This window comes from Mizuhopecten yessoensis, unplaced genomic scaffold (assembly GCF_002113885.1).
Source record: "Mizuhopecten yessoensis strain PY_sf001 unplaced genomic scaffold, ASM211388v2 scaffold8573, whole genome shotgun sequence".
Classification (NCBI taxonomy): domain Eukaryota; kingdom Metazoa; phylum Mollusca; class Bivalvia; order Pectinida; family Pectinidae; genus Mizuhopecten; species Mizuhopecten yessoensis.
This window is the reverse complement of record NW_018407615.1, coordinates 599996-620588: the sequence shown is the minus strand read 5'-3', so window position 1 is coordinate 620588 and position 20593 is coordinate 599996. Positions and strand designations below refer to the sequence as shown.

At 35.5% G+C, this 20593-nt stretch overlaps 1 protein-coding gene across 2 annotated transcripts in view; it reads right to left on the bottom strand.

Moving 5' to 3' along the window:
• Positions 1 to 14215, bottom strand: part of LOC110456227 (pyruvate dehydrogenase (acetyl-transferring) kinase isozyme 3, mitochondrial-like) — a 38292-nt gene extending 24077 nt beyond the window's left edge. Inside the window, exon 1 of one of the 2 annotated variants that reach the window (XM_021506829.1) lies at positions 14030 to 14215. In XM_021506829.1, coding sequence (XP_021362504.1) covers positions 14030 to 14204 — 175 coding nt within the window. In that variant the 5' untranslated portion in view covers positions 14205 to 14215. Of the gene's footprint in view, positions 1 to 13112; positions 13548 to 14029 lie in introns of those variants that run through there. The other variant, XM_021506830.1, reaches the window with a different exon arrangement.
• Positions 14216 to 20593: the final 6378 nt, after the last annotated feature.

Here is a 20593-nt window from a genome sequence, read left to right as displayed (position 1 = left end):
AGGGGTTTTGGAGAAGAAGATTTTTGAAATTTTAGTCAATTTGACCCTTTTTGGCCCCGCCCCTCAGGCCCCTGGGGGCTTAGGACTAAACCGGCAACTATTTTTGATGACCTTTGTCCATGGAAGGTCCCTGCAAAATTTCAATGAAATTGGTTCAGGGGTTTTGGAGAAGAAGTCGAAAATGTAAATTGTTTACGGACGCACGACGGACGACGGATGACGGACGACAGACGACGACGGACAAAAGGCGATCGCAATAGGTCACTTGAGACTTTGTCTCAGGTGACCTAAAAATTCTGAAAATGTACATAATTTCCTGGTTATCATATTTTAAGTTCCTTTTGCACTTTAGATAGTGTTGAGCTGATTGAAATTTCTGTATATCAGGTTTCTGTTGACAATATTGCTGGTACATAAATTTATTAAGACATTAATATCTTATAATTTGATCAAACACTAAAATTAAATGTTATAAAATAGGTATATATACAGTAATATATATCTCGAGTATTTAGCATAATTCAATAAGGTTGAAAAATGTAGGAAAATGTGCTTATTTGTTTTTCTTCCAAAAACGCTGCAGTATTACCCAGGTACAGGTATATTTTGTTTGTTCATCTGTTCATGGTAAATTTGAATTTTACAGTGACAGCGGCCTGTCAACGTTATAAGGTCAGGGTTGATACACAGTAAAATGATAATGAGGTCAGTGGCTAGGTGAGACAAAGTGGTATAGAAGGCAGGAAAACTTGTATACGATTTAAGGGGGTCTCTAATATGACATGACATATAACTGAACTACTCGGTAGTGAAGTGGACGTAAAACCAATCAATCAATCAAGACATGCAATGATTTGTAGTACTGGTACAGTACATCTCGTGATATTTTTTTTAAAGAAAGTCATAAGCAAAACAAAGCATTGTGTCCTGAAGAAAAATTTCAGCTGTCACAATTTCCTTCAAACATCATAAGGACATGTGCTTAGCCTTCCATGAGGACCAAATCAAATTGTGTATGATTTGTTTTCATAAAATTATATAATCATTACTGCTCTTTACCATGATTTAGGGTGTTAAAATAAATGTATACACAGCCACGTGAATACTTACTTGATACAGCAGTATTTTTATACTTAACAGATACATCTGTACCATGTAACTGAAAGTTCTAATTAGAGAAAGAAAAGTTATTGAGACATAAATTAATGGTTCCTATAATGAGAAAAGGCCACAAATATATAACACTTTTTTTTCTTTTGCTTGGTGTAAGTTCTGAAAGATGAAAAAATGTCGACTTAAAATGTGCAGAAACATCCTCCTGTACTAGGTTTATACAGCATAATCTCAACAAACTATATATATATTTAATTTTACAGGTCAAAAGTGAAGATGAAGGACAAGACATGATATATATACAACTGTAAGTCAGGATTTTTTTTACATAGGTTCATTTTTGCAAAATCTTGGACATTGTTTTTTACTCTTGTGCAAAACGTGCAAATTACGTAAAAATATTACCACAGCAAAAATATATTCCAATTTACAGTATTTCCTACCTGTAGTTCCAGAAGGAGACTTATTGTTGTTACCCTGGTATAATGTGTGTACTACCAAGGCCCTATAATCAATAATGCTCTAAAGATGCAAAACTACTGGTACGACCCATATCACCTATGCATTTGGTCATTGTCTCATCTCTTGGGGTATCCACAACCAAGTCAACAGAAAAAGAAAACTTATGGTATGACCCATAACACCTAATTATTTTGTCACTAGTGTCCCTTAGGACATCCCAAATCAGGCTAACAAGATTATCCTGTACATTTTATGGATGTGTTTTTGTACCATTATTAGGTTTATGGGAATGTTAACACTTACACTGCATGTACGTAAGTGAACCCAATCTCCTCCAAGTGCATTGACCTACTTCTCTATGTATAACTTAGAGAGGAATCTTGATCAGTCAGCCATTTAAAAGCTGGACATAAGCTTAAACACTTAAGCTTGCAATAGTCAAAATCAGTAATAAAAAAAAAAAGGTAAATGTTTGATGATTTACATTTTCTTTACTAACTTGTATACACTGACCATTGAAGACTTTTTTTTACATTAATATAACTACAACATATACATAGACACTTGTAATTCTTGTATTGCTCACCTGGTATTAGTCTCACACTTATAACTTAAAGGTGGACTAAAATAAAGCTACAGACAAAATATAAGTACTTGGTCATTAAAATATAAGTCTAACATAAGTTAAACAAAATTTGCATCCCTTCATCCCAGCATGCTACTGTCCAAATATCACCACCCTATGCCTTTTGGTTATTCAGAAGAAGTTGTTTCAAGAAAAAAGACAGACAACAGACCTTTAATTGGCCAATGCTAGGTGAGCTAAAAAACACAATCACTGAAAAATGACAACTTGTCCTTATGAGACAAGACTTGAAAATAACAAATGTATACAGAACATATAACAACAATGACTAGTTGAGGTTGGAAATAATTAGGATCCCAGCAATCCAGCATCCTCTTACTGAGGCCATGAATAACTCATTCACCCCTGAAATTTTATAATGAACTATTCCAACATTTGAATTGGAAGAGTTCAAATGTGTCTTCAGGGGGTGAATGAGTTAATAAAGACCAAAACTGATCTGCTGACATGATTATAAATGTATCACTTATGGTCTTTATTTTTCATGATCATTAAGCTGTCCCATCATAGAAATCAGCAGACGCCTTTTGAGAAACAGTGTAGTGAGTAATTTACAAAGTAAGACAAAGTTCAGTTATCCTTTATGAGAGATCAGAGTACATCATATTGTAGACACAACTTCCTGTCCTGTACTACTTCTAAGTACTCTGCCCTTTAATAACAAGTGAAGGAAGTTCTTTGATCCGAGATCATTGCAACCCACATTGTCTATAAATATGTTAATAAGCATCATGTATAAACTAATTAGAAAACACAAAATATGAAAACTTAATTCCTTTTAACATTTCTAATCACAATATTGTACACATCATACTCAAAATTATCTTCTGAAACAAACAAAATATGAAGTTGGTAATATGCATGTGTATATTATACCCTCTAATACAGTGTAATAGAAAAACAATATGAGTAAACTTTACTTTTCCCAGTAAAACAACAAACCTGATCCCCCTACCCCGCCTATAGCTACCCCCATTTGATATCCTCAAGTGTTTTTAGGGGATATTTTCAGAAGGCCTGGTTAGGGCCATAATGGTCTTGGAAAAATCTTTGTAGTGGCAGTCAAACCTTACTATGTAAATAAGGGAAAAGACAAAACCTCCAGAGATATATGTATACTATATACGTAGGTCATTGTCACGTTCTAATTCCTGAACAAATAGCTTTACATACATGTACTAAGGAGTTTCTTTACCAAGCAAAGGAATATGTTGTATAGCAACTGGAAAACTTTTTTGTTTTCCTTTTTTAAATTAATGTATTTTTAAACCTAAGTCCCATGGATGATGGGGCTAAAATTCAGCCCGAGAGAGAGTTGCACTCATCACTTTAAAATAATTTTACAGTCTATCTTTTTTTCAATGAAAGAAATAATTGTAGACTGCTATTATCATAAATTATTAAACCAAATTAAAAAATGTAATTTAGTGAAACAGATGACCATGTCTATAAAATGATAAGACAAATGCAAGTCGATCTGGCAAAATGAATGTGTAAATTCCAGTAACTAACTTGATAATTAGTTTTCTCATTTTTGATTACAACCCTCTCTCTAAGTAAAATGACCTTTACAAATGTGAAGCATATTAGAAAGTAAACTCTCCAATTCACACTTAATCAGCAGCTTGCTAATTCTACTCACTTTCAATGTACCAGTGCTAATATACACCTAATGTTAATTATGATAGCTGGGAACACTGATAATATACACCTAATGTTAATTATGATAGCTGGGAACACTGATAATATCCACCTAATGTTAATTAGGATAGCTGGGAACACTGATAATATCCACCTAATGTTAATTAGGATAGCTGGGAACACTGATAATATACACCTAATGTTAATTAGGATAGCTGGGAACACTGATAATATACACCTAATGTTAATTAGGATAGCTGGGAACACTGATAATATACACCTAATGTTAATTAGGATAGCTGGGAACACTGATAATATACACCTAATGTTAATTAGGATAGCTGGGAACACTGATAATATACACCTAATGTTAATTAGGATAGCTGGGAACACTGATAATATACACCTAATGTTAATTAGGATAGCTGGGAACACTGATAATATACACCTAATGTTAATTATGATAGCTGGGAACACTGATAATATACACCTAATGTTAATTAGGATAGCTGGGAACACTGATAATATACACCTAATGTTAATTAGGATAGCTGGGAACACTGATAATATACACCTAATGTTAATTAGGATAGCTGGGAACACTGATAATATACACCTAATGTTAATTAGGATAGCTGGGAACACTGATAATATACACCTAATGTTAATTATGATAGCTGGGAACACTGATAATATACACCTAATGTTAATTAGGATAGCTGGGAACACTGATAATATACACCTAATGTTAATTAGGATAGCTAGCTGGGAACACTGATAATAGGTTGGACACCTGTTTCATTCAGCAAGCTATAAAGCAGGTGTCCAACACAAGGCTTGGTAAAAACTAAATGAATATTGTCAGAGAGAGCATGATATGATCTTTAATTTATAAATATGTTTGCGGATCTTTGGAAGGAATTTTCACTTCAACTAAGGGAAATCTACCAGCTTCTAAATTCAACCAGGAGTCAGAAGAATGCAAAAATGTTATCTGAAGACTGACAGTGTTTTTAACCCATTTTCCACCTTTAGTTTATTGTATGTGAAATTAAACTACAATTCACACGATATAAATACATGTACAGCACTCTGCAGTAACCATAATTGAAAATAGTATGATACTGCCAGCATATAATTGTCGGAACTATTTTAGGATCCCTGTCCCAATGCAGACAAAACACTAAATGATTCCACTGTGAGATTGACATACCCTAAATTTCATTTGGATGATTAGCACAACTGGGCCAGGACCCTTCTGTAAACCAGGTATAGCTCACAACTGGTTAGAGTGACAGTAAAACAATCCGAGGTCTGGGATTCAAATCCTAGTTTAGGCCCACTGATCAACAGAGGGAAATTTTCACTGCAGTTTATGTTTTGCCTGATTTATATTTACATGACTAAAGATACCAGGCAGTAATGAAATGTGAATGGTGAAATTTACACTGGGCGAAGGGTGAAGTTGACTGGGCAAAACTTTCCTTTGTATTAACAAGGAATGGTTTGCTTTTCATACATGACTTACCAAAGCTAAAGTCACGCCAGAAAAAAACATTTCTTATGCATAGTTAAATGCAGTGGTAGATGGAGCCTTTAAGAAATAATTGTGAATGAGGCAACTGGTCAAATGTCTGACTGTCATTCAGCATCAATTGTTTTATATAATTGTGTCACTGATGATTAATTCGATTCAGACACCATTATATACATGTGTTTATTATGGATATTAGACTCAGTCCTCAGTTGTAGCCACACTAGGGTCATCAACCTTACATTGTGTCCAACATCTAGCACATGATGCTGTGTATAGGGCGTCTGAAGGGCACTGAACACAATTTGTTGTGTACCCAATTCGCAAGTAACCAAAGGGGAGGCTGAGCACTTAGTTACAGCTACCTAGTGGCAGCTACAATAATATTGTACAAGAAGGGGTGTATTTTTAGGTGACACCTATGTATGTTTTCCTACACAGTGGCAGAATGGCATCTTTCAATTATGTATACTTTCATGTAATGTTGCAATTGGAGGATCATGTACGAAGCGGGGGCTCTATATCTAGTTCATGCAATGTGGAAATGAATCAAAGACCACATCACCCTGATCAAATATATATACACATATATATATTAAAGGGACATCACATGAAGAGCCATATTTTTTTTAATGAATGTATGTATTGTATGCACTTCCACTTATGTTACCTCGCTATCCCCATATTCATAGTCCGTTCCAAATGTCCAGTTTGACCACTTGAATTTAACGGGAAAGCCCTGCTAAAAATAGCGCCAATAATGTCACCTGACTAGGCAGTAAACAAAAGTGGTCTTAGCGAGCTGAAACGGTTTCCAAAGGGGCCCCCAGAGAGGGGCCGTCAGGCAACTGCAACTTCTTACCGCACTATGAAACCAAGTAATATGATTTCTAAGTCCGTATTTAAACTTATTGAACAGTAATTATTCATCATCCGAAGTTAATTGCACACTTGCCAATATTCAGAATTTAAATTTATTTAGCTTTAAACATATTTGTTCCCACTAAAATTGAAAAAGGAATGGAGCACAAGTTTTTACAATTTATCACAGCCTTCTCCTGTCATACATTTACAATTAAATGTCAACAATGACAATAGGCATAAACATAAAGTAGATGTATATAAATATATATTGAATTTATTACCGGAATATGACCGGTACAGATGGTACGGGGCTAAACACCTTCCCTCAACCATGGAATATTCACGAGACGAATATCCCTTTTCAAATGTTTTCATAAAGTTCATATATGCAATGACAAACTACACGCGTATAAAAAAGAAAAACGTTTGTGAATTCTTTTATGATATTGTACAACTCAATGTCTTTGACCAAATTTGTTTTCTAGACCATGCATATAAATTCATGTATACTCTCTTTCCCACTTTCACTGTCTCCAATACGCTAACACTTAGTAAGTCATATTAGCCATCACACACAATAAACTGTATGGCAAAACCACTACGTGTACACTTAGAATAATTATATTTTTTCAATACTTTACATAGATTAAAGCATTCTTGTAAATGGACCCTTTTTTATGTTGAGACAACTTTTCTTTAATCATTTCTTTTTTGTCCGAAACAGAAGCCGTAGTTATCGGCAGCATGCGTCATTTTTACAACGTCGATTCCCCGGAAGAATACATGCACCGTACTAACTGCTAGGGCAGTTATTTTCTCCTTTGAATACTTCCCACCTGCAATAATGAATCCCTAACGTACTCCTTGCGCTATCTTTTGATCATTTGGCAACTTTTCGCTTCGTAGCTGACACGGTACAACACTTTTCTTTCACTTACTTCACACGGCCAGTCATTTTGTTTACAAAGAAATGGTGTGCTATGCGCATGCGCTAGTTATTGTTTATGTAGTATTTGATAAAAAGACACAAAAAAAAGTTACTTCACCGTGATGCCCCTTTAAAGCTGCAGTAAGCAAGTTAATAACCAACCATGCAATACTATTATTATCATCATATAACACATTCCAAATATTTTTTGTTATTACGGTTCCTTTCGCAATGCAGGCAAAAACTTGTAGAGAATCCCACTGTAGGTTTTTGTACATAGAGTAACCTCCCCTTACTTTTTTCCAGATAGCTAAGCACAAATGGGCTCGAGTACTAGAGTACTAGTACTACCATTGACCAGGTAGCCAAGTTTGTAAAAGCGACAGTATAACAATTGGAAGTCCAGGGTTCAAATTGGGATTAGGACCCATTCCATTTTTACACTAATTATATAAGAAGACATTTTTGGTTGTCTATTTTTTTTGTAAAGATTCTGCAATTATCATAACTATACTGACATTAAGTTGTAAGTGAACGGAAAAAGTTTCCAAAAGCATATACATTTATGCTAGGTTTTTTTTAAAAATTAACAGCAACTTAAAACACATGTTTGAGCAAACCTCTATACATTTTGCTCAGTTGAACTGCCATTTAAAAAGATATATGGACTTCAGGTAGACTTGGCATGCATTCCTGGTACACTACCAAATTTAACTTTGAGTCCTACAATGGAGTGCACTCCAGGTCCAAACCGAGTGGACTCATGGTCAAAGAGCAGTTTAGCAGCCTTTAGTCTACATACATCTGTTGTGTAAGCCAGCACACCATTTTGAAAAGGCTATTCAACATAGCTCTACCGTTTTCTGTCATAATCTGGTAAGATGTCACATGAAATGGTATTGTGTGACTAAGAAAATACTTTTGTGAATGTAAATTACATATTACTAATGTAGAAAAGATATCAGAAATAACCACTTATTCTACCATTGATTCTTCTGCATATGAACAGAAAAATCAGCATCTTCCACATTGAATGTGTATATACGTAGAAGAACTGGACAAGGCCGATCATTGGCAACCAGGCTGTTCAGGTGGAAAGAGTGTCTGTCTTGAGTTCTGAGGCCTCTGGTTTGAATTCCAGTCTGTCCTTACATTTTGTCCTGTCCTGTTACAATGTTGCATGTGACCTACATGTAGCTGCTACCAATTACCCTTATTTCAAGTACTGGGTGTATAATATATCTGCTTGGCAAGGGGCTACCTAAACCTCAGTTATATATATATATAGTATTGTCTTCAGAGGCAAAGACTAAAAGGAAGAAGGAATATAGCAGAAATGGTCTGGGTCAACTGCTGGCAATAAGATAGCTCAATTGGTCAGAGCACCTGTCTAAAGTTTGGAGGTCCTGGGTTGCAATCCCAGTCTGGCTATGTCCTCTCCTGTTACAAATGCAACCATTAGAAAATAGCCTGCTCTGATTGACCAACACTGAAATTGAATTTAAGTAAAATCTTCACTAACATTTTGTATGTCTTTACTATACTCAAGCCTGAAGTTTCATCAAATTGATAATTTCTGATATAACGCTGGCCAAAAATGTAATAAATTGATTTTATAATATAAATAAATATTTGAATCAACATTTTTGTACAATCTTAGTTAAATATCAACAAATTGAATTGATTCTGACTAATAATAATTCTGTTATTTTAAAATAGCTGGCCTTCATGAAATGTACGTGTTACCCAACGAAAAGGATACTTAAAACTTTGGTACTTGCATTGTTAGACTATGTGTGAAGGATTTTTTATTTTTTATTTTGACATTTGCAAAATATCAAATAGGTATATTTAAACAATAACTGGTTGTCTGTATGTAATTATTGTTGATATAATTACAAGTGGCCTCTGGCAAATCCCATAAAACCCGCTAGATTTGCCAGAGGCCACTTGTAATTATATCAACAATAATTACATCCAGACAACCAGGTATTTTTTATATTTACATATTTTTCTTTTTTAAGACATATTCCTACAAAAACCATTTGCCCTGCCTCAAAATACATTTCAGGCGGCCATTTTGTTTGTTTACATATATCCTACACCTGAAACAGCTGGCAGTTGTAATTATAGTCGAGCAGTTGTAATTATAGCCTATATAATTACACTTGCCCTCTAACACTGTTGTAATGGGACGGCGCGGGGGCAAATGTAAATATATATGTATACATTATGTAAATTATAAGCAGCAAGCATTGTTGCAAATTGTTAGCAGATTTTGTACATGAAAGAATTGCAACACATCTTTGTATTTTTTTGTATCTTCTAATTATACACAGCATCCAGGCTATTTATTGGCAGCAGCTGAAAACGATAAAATCTCCAATGCTGAAATATGGGATTTCAATTAAAATTAAGGTAGAGCTGCAAGTATTGCTGGCTAGGATATAGCTACACACATTTTCTCTTCAGTAACTTTACCAGTACATAATGACGTCAATGGTTCTAAAAATAGTAAAAATTTAGAGCTCTGGGATGTTTTATCTCTCCTGCAGAACCAGTTTGTTTTGGTACAACACATGCACATATACAATAACAACATAACATGAATTTCTCCACCAACATTATATAAATGTTTTTGTTTACATTTATAAGCTGTGATAATGTACGTATGACATTTGTACATGTTTTTTGCATTGATTCTCAACACATTTCACCAATTAGATTTCTGTACTCTTTTTGTGAGTTAGTGTAAGTGTCTTTGATGATGATGATGACGAGGAGGATTTTTGCGAGTTAGTGTGAGTGTTTCCTTGTGTTAGTGTGAGTGTCTTTGTCTTATTATCTGTAATTGACATAAGTTGTAAAACTGGAGCAAATATAGAACTGAACTCTTGATCTACCTCCCTATGTCAAAATGGTAAATATCAATTCCATTCAATTTTTGAAGCCAAAATGATTTTTAATTGTACATATATAACTTTCTTAAAATAAAATAAAAAAAACATCCAAAAGACAAAAGACAAATAACAAATGTCCATACTTGCCAACTAAGGAGAGTTTGGACCCTAAAATTGTGCATTTTCATCCAGAGATTTTGCTAAACTATTCCTTTTTTCTATGATCTGATAAAATAACTCAAAAGATGCCATTTAAAAAAGATATATTACATCCCCGAACATGTGTAATCTCCCCATGGATATAATAAATCGACAATTTTGAATGTCAAGTTGTTAGGGATTAACTAACCCTTGTCTCAAATCCCAGATGAACTGGACATAAAGTATATCTGTACAACTTTTACATGCATGAAGTATTTCTGATGAAACCTGCATAAAATAAACCGGACAGGTCAGTAAGGGCACCACCATATACCTTACCATATAATACCTCCATGGTCTATTTTTAGAAACAGTGACATTGATCTTAGAAATTTAGTCTTTTGGATTCTGAAACTATCTTTGGACCTGAAAGTGTGGTCAGATAGCATGGCATCTAGTTACAGGCACCCACATCTTCAGTGCAGGCCAGCCCCAGCCCCTCATTATAAAATTGTTACTGAAGATCACAGGATGTGTAAATGAGATAAGCACAAACAAAGTAATTCAGTGAACAAATGGCTATAACTCTGTATATAATTGTGCAAGATATCTAATCCATCACCCCAAAAGGTAATGGAATACGAAATTTTACAGATGTTAGTGACGAGAATAATTAATTAGACGTGGCCCAGAAAAGTGACATACTGACTGATTAAAGGACGACTTGCAATCCTTAAGTCTGATTCAATAGTATCAGTGCATGTGGAAGACTCAAATTTGTTTTTTTAAATTGAATCATATTGATCACAATCATAACTACATTTTTTTAGTTGGTCAATCATGTGAAACTGCATGACTGATTTCTCTCATATTGGGAAACATTTCTATTGAAATCAATAAATGTATCTTAATTTAATTGCATGGTCCATGCAGGCCAATGTGAATCTGATGTAACAGTGTTAATTACAACATTGCAAACAATATTTATACAATGGCCAATTATAAACACATTGAACAGGTGGGTTTGAAAAATCATTTAAATCCTCAAACATAAATAAATCCTCAAACATAAATACATGTAAAAGAAAATTGTGCATTGATTGGCTTCAAGCGGCAACTGTATGGAATTTCCGTTTAGCTCAGCAGTAGAGCATCAGAGATAAGTCACACTGTGATAAACTAGTATCGATATACTGAACTGCTATGGGCTGGATCAAGTCAACACATTACCAACGCGTCAAGATAGGACCCTGAAGCCTTCGACAAAGTTCCACACACACGTTTGTCAAAGAAACTTCAATACTATGGGATACAGGGAACAATGCAGAGATGGTTAACAACTTCTTGAAAGACTGCAACAACAAGTAGTAGTCGACAATGCAACATCTTGCACAACACCAGTATACGTAACATCTGAGGTCCCTCAGGGAACTGTGCTTGGGCGGACACTATTCCTTATCTTCATTAACGACATTGCAGACAACATCACTTCTTCAATCAGATTATTCGCAGACAACCGAGTCATCTACACACCCGTACTTTACCAACAAGACCATGAACAACTGCAGAAGGACCTGAACACGCTAGTAGACTGGAGCAACAACTGGCAAATGGAGTTTTACGTTAAGAAATGCGCCATCATGCAGTTTGGAATTTCAACAAGAAAGAGAGCCTTCAATTACATCATGAAAGGGAAGCCACTTGAGATAGTAGATCACCATCCATATCTAGGCGTTGAACTCGGTGATAACTTGAAGTACAACCTACACATTGATAACATCTGCAAGAAAGCCTCCAGTGTATTGGGATTCCTAAAGCGTAACCTTCAACATTGGCCACCAAAGGTCAAGGAGAGAGCATATCAGAGCTTAGTAAGACCAAAGCTAGAGTATGCAACACCAAAATGGAATCCACAACAGAAAACACAACAAAAACGGATCTTAAGATAGAGCAAGTGCAACGCACCGCAGCAAGATTCTTTAACAACAAACCAGAAAAACCTGACAGCGTAACATCTATGTTACATGAACTGAAATGGAACACCTTAGAACAAAGACGTGTTTGGACCGACACAACACTCATGCACAAAGTATAGTCAACCAATTTATAGCAGTCCCAACAGCATATCAACCTCCTCTGGCAGTAGTACGAGGAACTAGAAACAGTCACTGCTTGAAGTTTGTACCATACCATTGCCGAAATAACGTTTATCGACACTCATTCTTTCGCCAATCTGCAAGAACCTTTTACCTGAATCAGTTGTACTATCACCATCATTGGAGGCATTCAAAACATACATCCAGACCCTCCAACCCTGGTCCACACACCCTACCTACTAGATTCCAGCAGTGACCTGAACAGTATAAATATGTTATGGTTTATATAATTAACCATTTTTAAATTTTGGACACTGCCATTTCACAATGTGCATGTAAATAGTTTCCTCATCAGTAAATGTCTGCGATGATTTTGATGAGTACTCTAATTGAAGTTGAAGGCTGAAGATTCAAGGGTTGCAGGTTAGAGCCCCAGCAACGGCACTATCTTTCACTATACCTCATCTTATTATATATATATATTAACTAGAATATAACGTTATATGGCAAAATAATATAATATAATATTACTGTTTAACATGTTCTTGTGAGGGCACATGCATGTGAATTTAGTTCAGTATCAGTGTAGGTAAAAGTAAAAGTAGGGGTGTGGTTTTAAGGGCTAACAGGTTATTCTGTGAGCGTAAATTAAACAACATGTTAGATGGGACATGAATCAGAACTAAACGTCACACATAACCACCTTCCCAACACTGCCCAGTAACGTTGTTTTAGTTTTGGTATTGTAATGGCATTGCATGCATACACTGGAGTAGATTCTACTTACCAAATTCCAACAAATCTTTCAACGAAACTGGTGATGGACTAAACGACGCATATCTGTCAAAAGCCTTTTTGTTGGCCATAAAAAATCTTAATGTTAAACGCATTTCGGAGAGAGGTTGAGTTTATATGAATTTCGGGCTTTTCAGAGGATACTGGTTGCCGACCAATTCTCAACCAGTACTGTAGGCCTAATATGGATAATGTGTATGATGGCATTCATCAGAGATGTTGTTTTCCTGTCAGGCACTGGTTAGTTTGTCACGTCAGACAAGTTCACCTTCAACTATCATTCCAACTTGAATAAACGAATCTGGAGTTGTTATGTCCATGTAGAAAACTATGTGTAACAACTTTGATCTGAAAACACCAAAACAAGTAATATCCGTATCTTTTGCTAATCGAGATTTTAACCTTTGTACCGAATGTGTTTTTCCGTGTGTTCACACAATAAAATACCCAATAAATAATTGACCCCCCTCAAAACCAAATCATGGGGAAAAAGGCGATACCAGCATATTTTAATCGTTAACATGTACATAATTCTATTTTATGTAATATCTATCGTGAGATAATCAACATTAGGACGGATAAGAAAATATCTGAGCAGGTGATGTTTTTGTTGTTAAAGTTTTTCATCACGGATGTTTTCATTGGTGCATAACTGACACACCTCCAATGGAAAACAAATCAAACACACCTTAGAAATCCACTGTTTATTGATATTTGAAGATAACTTACAAATATCCTATGTGTGTTTCATAAGACCAACGATAATGCACTATGCAACAAAACGTTATATTCCTCTGTGTAATAATGTTGATCAGCTGAGTATGCAGTGTGCGGCTGGGTTTCCATTGCGGATAGGAGCCAAGTCACGCAAGCACGATTACGGACGTAAACAACAACCTTCTTACTTACCGAAATCGAGAAATAATTTCATGGACACTGGCCTGGGAGTATACTGCGAATACAGATCCAGAATTTTTTTAGTCCTTGTTACGTTTTTTAAAGTCTTCATTTTTGTTGCCATGCTTTTTCTCCAGGAATAAAAACAACACGTCAAGTCATTCCGATACAGATGTTGTTCCAGCATGTGACGTCACGGCGAATGAGAAATCACGTGATCGCTTATGGAAATTTTATCATGCAAGTGGTTCTGTTATGACACCGATATTTTGACACCTTATTAACGTTAGATATAACCTTACATATTTAAAATCTTTTAATGACATGTTAATACATATTCCTTAATAAACTGGACCCAGGATTATGAAACAAACCCACAATATACTAACGTTTAAAAATCGATGACGGTTTTACCTATTAATTGTTTATTGTTAAGTTGTTTGCTTTTACATGTACGGGCACATACAATGTATGTGACCTCTGAATCGGTATATAATACTGGAAGAAACATCGATATCGAATACATTTCCAGGGTTGGATGAGTGGCTGTGCGATTAGGAGATATATATAGAGAGAGATGACGCATATCAAACCAAACTAAAGAAACTGTACAGCTCTAAATTAACTACATATATATATATATATATATATAGTTACATAATGTACACTCGGTCATAAACCAATTAAAGCTAGCCATTGTGTGAACACACAAGAACTATTGTACAAGATACAAGATACAAGAAACTTTATTTAACGTCGCATACAGGTAAACAAGGAACATTAGCTCTTGAGAGCTATTCATTATTGCGACAAACATATGTAAAATAACAATAACATATTATATTACAAGTAAAAGGATAAAAGCAGTAACAATAATCACAGAAAAAGAAAGTATCCATATCCCAGGCTTCTAAGTGATTGGGAGTCCCCTACCTACAAAGGACCCCGGGATAGGACCCTTTTGGAACAATAAATATATAAAAATAGTGTTAATATATGAAAAGCATTAAATGTGATCACAGATAAGTAGTATTCAGAATAAGTGAATAAAAGACATAGTTACTATATCTAGTGAATGAATACTTGTATATCACACAAGAATTACTTAGGAGTTGGGATTAAAACACTATGAAGTGGAATATACATACAATGCTAATATAGCAAAGAATAAAAGTTGACAGAATATACACTATTATAGTGTCAATTAAACAAGAGGCCCAGAAGGCCTGTATCGCTCACCTGAATATTTAGGCAAACTTCGTCGGCTCCATCTGTTGAAACTACCAACCAAATATTATTATATAAACTATGCTTTTTGGTTCTTCTTCAGAAGTTGTTTGACATATTTCCCCCTGTGACCTTGAAAGTAGGTCAAGGTCATTTTCATTCTCAAACTTTGTCGGGCTCTATCCAGGAAGCCACCAGCCAAATATTCAGATTCTATATCTTTCAGTTCTTCAGAAGAAGTCGTTTGAAGTGTGTGACACATTTGACCTCTGTGACCTTGAAAGAAAGTCAAGGTCATTTTCATTCTAAAACTTGGTCAGGCTCTATCCCATAGGCAACCAGCCAAATATGAAGGTTCTATACCTTTCAGTTCTTCAGAAGAAGTCGTTTGAAGTGTTTGACACATTTGACCCCTGTGACCTTGAAAGTAGGTCAAGGTCATTTTCATTCTCAAACTTTGTCAGACTCTATCCAATAGACAACCAGCTAAATATGAAGGTTCTATACCTTTCAGTTCTTCAGAAGAAGTCGTTTGAACTGTTTGACACATTTGACCCCTGTGACCTTGAAAGTGGGTCAAGGTCATTTTCGGTCTGAAACTTTGTCGGTCTCCAAATATCATGGCTCTAGGCCTGTCCGTTCTTCAGAAGAAGTTTTGGTCTCTGAAAACCATTTCACATTTATAATATATTTTATTTCTTCGTATCCCTGTGTTTCTATCACAGTATTTTTCCTGAGCGATAAGTGTGTTATAAATATATGTGTTCTAAAAGTAACTGACGTTTCAATAGCCTAGGGTAGGAACACATTTGGTTCCAAGTTATTAATTATACCTATTCCAATTAATATGAATCAATTTCATAAAATAAAACTAAATATTACAGTTTTATGACACTTAGCCAAACTTGCGTTATATGGAACCTACCTGATAAAATAGTACAATTAAATGAGAATGTATAAGTCCCTGGGGCGAAAACGTGTTTTTGTCAATACCAGGGGAACTAACTCCTGCTATCTTAGCTCAAAAGGGTGGTTGTACTAATCTACTAACATTCACCGAGCAGTGAGGCGAAACTATTTTAGAAGAAATCGTTTACATTTTTAGAAATAAAATCATGCAGGAAAGCGATATTAATTATTTATAGTATCTACAAATTTTTAAGACAAGTTTTTCTTCAAATTATTTTCATACGAGTTCTATATATATCTTCGTACCGTTTCTCATTAAAACGTGTTTTATATATCATATTTTATATATTCATCCGGTTGAAAAGATGTCAATTTGTTCCCAAAAAATCCGATGAATGTGATGTATATACAAAAACCTAACCTAGAACAACCGAATACTTTTACAGCACCTTGAAATTTTGAAGTCGATTTAGGCTTATGATGAACGTATTTTCTCGTTGTATATTTCTAAACGATAAAACATATGGAATACTAGCTTTATATTTATTAATAAGATATTTAAGAAAGGATATAACACATCTTATGTACTAAAGAAATATAATATATTATACAGATAGTATGAGGCAGTTTGGAATTATAATTAAGCCAAAAATCATCATGTGTAATGCTTTCTCGTCAAAGGAAAGATCTCATATGAACCCACAATTGTGAATCTCTTATTTGTGTGCTTCTATTGTATTACAGTGGATAAGTACAATTTTCTTTGTTTGGTTTTATTGTGTGCTGGAGACGGTATGTTGGTGTATTTGCCTCCCTGCGATAGCGCGGATCTGATGCTGAATTTATATATTTTAGTGTTAACTTACTGAAATACCATATCGAAGGAACACAGCATACAGCGGTTACATTATACTGACAATGGGTTAACCACAGGTACAAGCCTCGTCTGTTTATATCATATGTGTATTGACAGACGAGGCTAGTACCTGTGGGTTGACCAGTTGTTGCCCTGAATGCTAAACGTTTAACAGAGAATAACAACGACCATTAACAAATGTACTCTATGTAGAAAGCTTTTAAATTATTTTACAATTTAAACTGTAAATTATTAAGTACATTGTCCATTCAAGGCGGGTGGTCGGGTGGTGCAGTGTAGAGCGCACTTGCCTTTTCACCAAGGAGGCCGGGGTTCGATTCCCCAATCGGACTTGAAAAGGTAGCGGGTCACCTGCCCGACCACGTGGGGTTTTTCCGGGTACTCCGGTTTCCTCCCACAATAAGGCCCCATAAGACGCGCTAACATCCGAGCCAACAAGAGTGATTAATATAAGTTGAAATAACTTGTTTCATAATTGTTGTAAAAATCTCACCGTTGTTTTGGTGTTTCTTAGTCCATGTTATCTCCTCCTTGTTTTGGTTTTTCTTAGTCCATATCATTTCCTCGTTGTTTTGATTGTTCTTAGTCCATGTTATCTCTTCGATGGTTTGGGTTTTCTTAGTCAATGTTATTTCCTCGTTGTTTTGGGTTTTCTTAGTCCATGTTATCTCCTCGTTGTTTTGGTGTTTTTAATTCCATGTTATCCCCTCGTTGTTTTGATTTTTCTTAGTCAATGTTATCTCCTCCTTGTTTTGGTTTTTCTTAGTCCATATTATTTCCTCGTTGTTTTGATTTTTCTTAGTCCATGTAATCTCTTCGATGTTTTGGGTTTTCTTGGTCCATGTTATTTCCTCGTTGTTTTGGGTTTTCTTAGTCCATGTTATCTACTCGTTGTTTTGGTGTTTTTAAGTCCATGTTATCCCTTCGTTGTTTTGATTTTTCTTAGTCAATGTTATCTCCTCGATGTTTTGGGTTTTCTTAGTCCATGTTATCTCCTCGTTGTTTTGATTTTTCCTTAGTCCATGGTTTCTTCTTGTTGTTTTTGGTGTTTTTAAGTCCATGTTATCTCCTCGTTGTTTTGGGTTTTCTTAGTCCATGTTATTTCCTCGTTGTTTTAATTTTTCCACTGTCCATGGTTTCTTCTTGTTGTTTTGGTGTTTCTTAGTCCATGTTATCTCATTTTTTTGTCTCGTTAGTCCATGTTACCCTCCTTTTTTGTCTCCTGAGTCCATGTTACTCTCCTTTTTTTGTCCCGTTAGTCCATGCTACCCTCCTTTGTTTGTCTCGTTAGTCCATGTTACCCTCCTTTTTTGTCCCGTTAGTCCATGTTACCCTCCTTTTTTTGTCTCGTTAGTCCATGTTACCCTCCTTTTTTGTCTCCTGAGTCCATGTTACTCTCCTTTTTTTGTCCCGTTAGTCCATGCTTCCCTCCTTTGTTTGTCTCGTTAGTCCATGTTCCCCTCCTTTTTTGTCCCGTTAGTCCATGTTACCCTCCTTTTTTGTCCCGTTAGTCCACGTTACCCTCCCTTTTTTTGTCTGGTTAGTCCATTTTACTCTCCTTTTTTTGTCTCGTTAGTCCATGTTACCCTTCTTTTTTTGTCTCGTTAGTCCATGTTACCCTCCTTTTTTTGTCTCCTTAGTCCATGTTACCCTCCTTTTTTGTCTCGTTGGTCCATGTTACCCTCCTTTTTTGTCTCGTTAGTCCATGTTTCCCTCCTTTTTTTGTCTCCTTAGTCCATGTTACCCTCCTTTTTTTGTCTCGTTAGTCCATGTTATTCTCCTTTTTTGTCTCGTTAGTATACAGTTAAAGTATAGGGTTGAGGGGTATAGCAAGTTTCTGGTGTCCCTTGACCATGCCTATTTCCCGAGGCGAAAACCATGCCTATTTCCCCAGGCTTCGCCTCGGGAAATAGGCATGGTCAAGGGACACCAGAAACTTGCTATATGCCTCAATCCCTTACTTTAACCGTTTTATTATACCGATACACACTGGAGAGATAGTTTTAGCTAGAAAATATTTGTAAACCATAAGCCTCCCACCATATTTTCTCTTTTCATACCATGATATCTTTAGTGTCTTCATATGCCACGCTGTCTCAATTTTGTGATGTGATGTCATTGACTAATGTTGCTTTCTATGTTTGTTTGTTAGAAAATATTTGTAAACCATAAGCTGTTTAGCTTCACGTCCCAACTACTTTGCCTTTTGATGGCAATGGAGCCAAATGCTTCCGAGTTCGGCAGGAAAGCGCCCACCTCGCGCGTCACTGCCGATTTCGGTAACAAGCTCCTCCCACCTCTCGCCTGATTGGCTCGGCGGAAACAGCCGAGTGTAGGTGTGTTTTAGTTTCCAGACTAACACACAGGACTTAAACACTCAGGCAAAAGTGGGGATATATTCGATTTAACCAATTACTTTTGTATAGAGTAAATAAAGTAGAGGTGTAATAATCCATGTTATCCTCCTTTAAGTTTGGGCCTCCTTGGTTGACGTTGGCTCTGTTTTTATGCTATTTCCTCAGTCCATGTTGTACCTTATATTCTTTTAGTTTCTCTCTTTTGTTTTCGCATTTCCATATTTTCTCTTTTCATACCATGATATCTTTAGTGTCTTCATATGCCACGCTGTCTCAATTTTGTGATGTGATGTCATTGACTAATGTTGCTTTCTATGTTTGTTCTGATGTGTCGCCTGCCGTATTTTGATGAGTCATATAAGTTTTTATTATTTTTCATATTATTCCCGACAAGTGATTGGCCAGGAGTGCATCACGTGTCCATCGTAAAACCGATATTGCGTGATTTTTGTTAAAGGACTGGGTGTTTCCAAAAAAAAGAATTATGACGTGTCTCCAAACAATGCACCGTCCCACTTCCGAAGCATTTTTGTTGTGTTTTTCTCAGATTGCTTACATTTCTGTTTTGTAAAATAATAAAACAATTGTAGCCTTTAACTTCGGGAAATACCTAGATTTATCGACCCGAGAAAAAAATATCGACCTCGGACTGCGTCCTCGTCAATATATCTTTTCTCGGGTTGATAAATCCAGGTATCGACCTCAGCCAAAGGCTATAATTGAATAATATCATATTAAATATTAAATATCGACCTCGGACTGCGTCCTCGTCAATATATCTTTTCTCGGGTTGATAAATCCAGGTATCGACCTCAGCCAAAGGCTATAATTGAATAATATCATTTTCTGGTTTTGTTTTTGTGTCTCATTTGTTCGCAGTTTTCTATTGTTTTCTTTTGTTGTCTTTCTGTATTCCCATTACCTCCTTTATGCTTTAGCGTTTTCCCAGTTCATATTGTGTGAACAAACACGGAATTTGTCAAAGTATTAATTAGTATACTATCAATCACTTTAGCAGGATTCATTTTCTTGAATATATCGAATAATATCGCAGATTTGCATTCATGTATATGTTGATAAAAAGATTTCACACGAATTCAAATTATATAACTTTCTTTACAAGAAAAAAATTCAATGTGTTTCAACTAATATTTCACGGAAATTAAATAATTCACAGTACGCAAAGAAAAAACACTCTAATTTCTT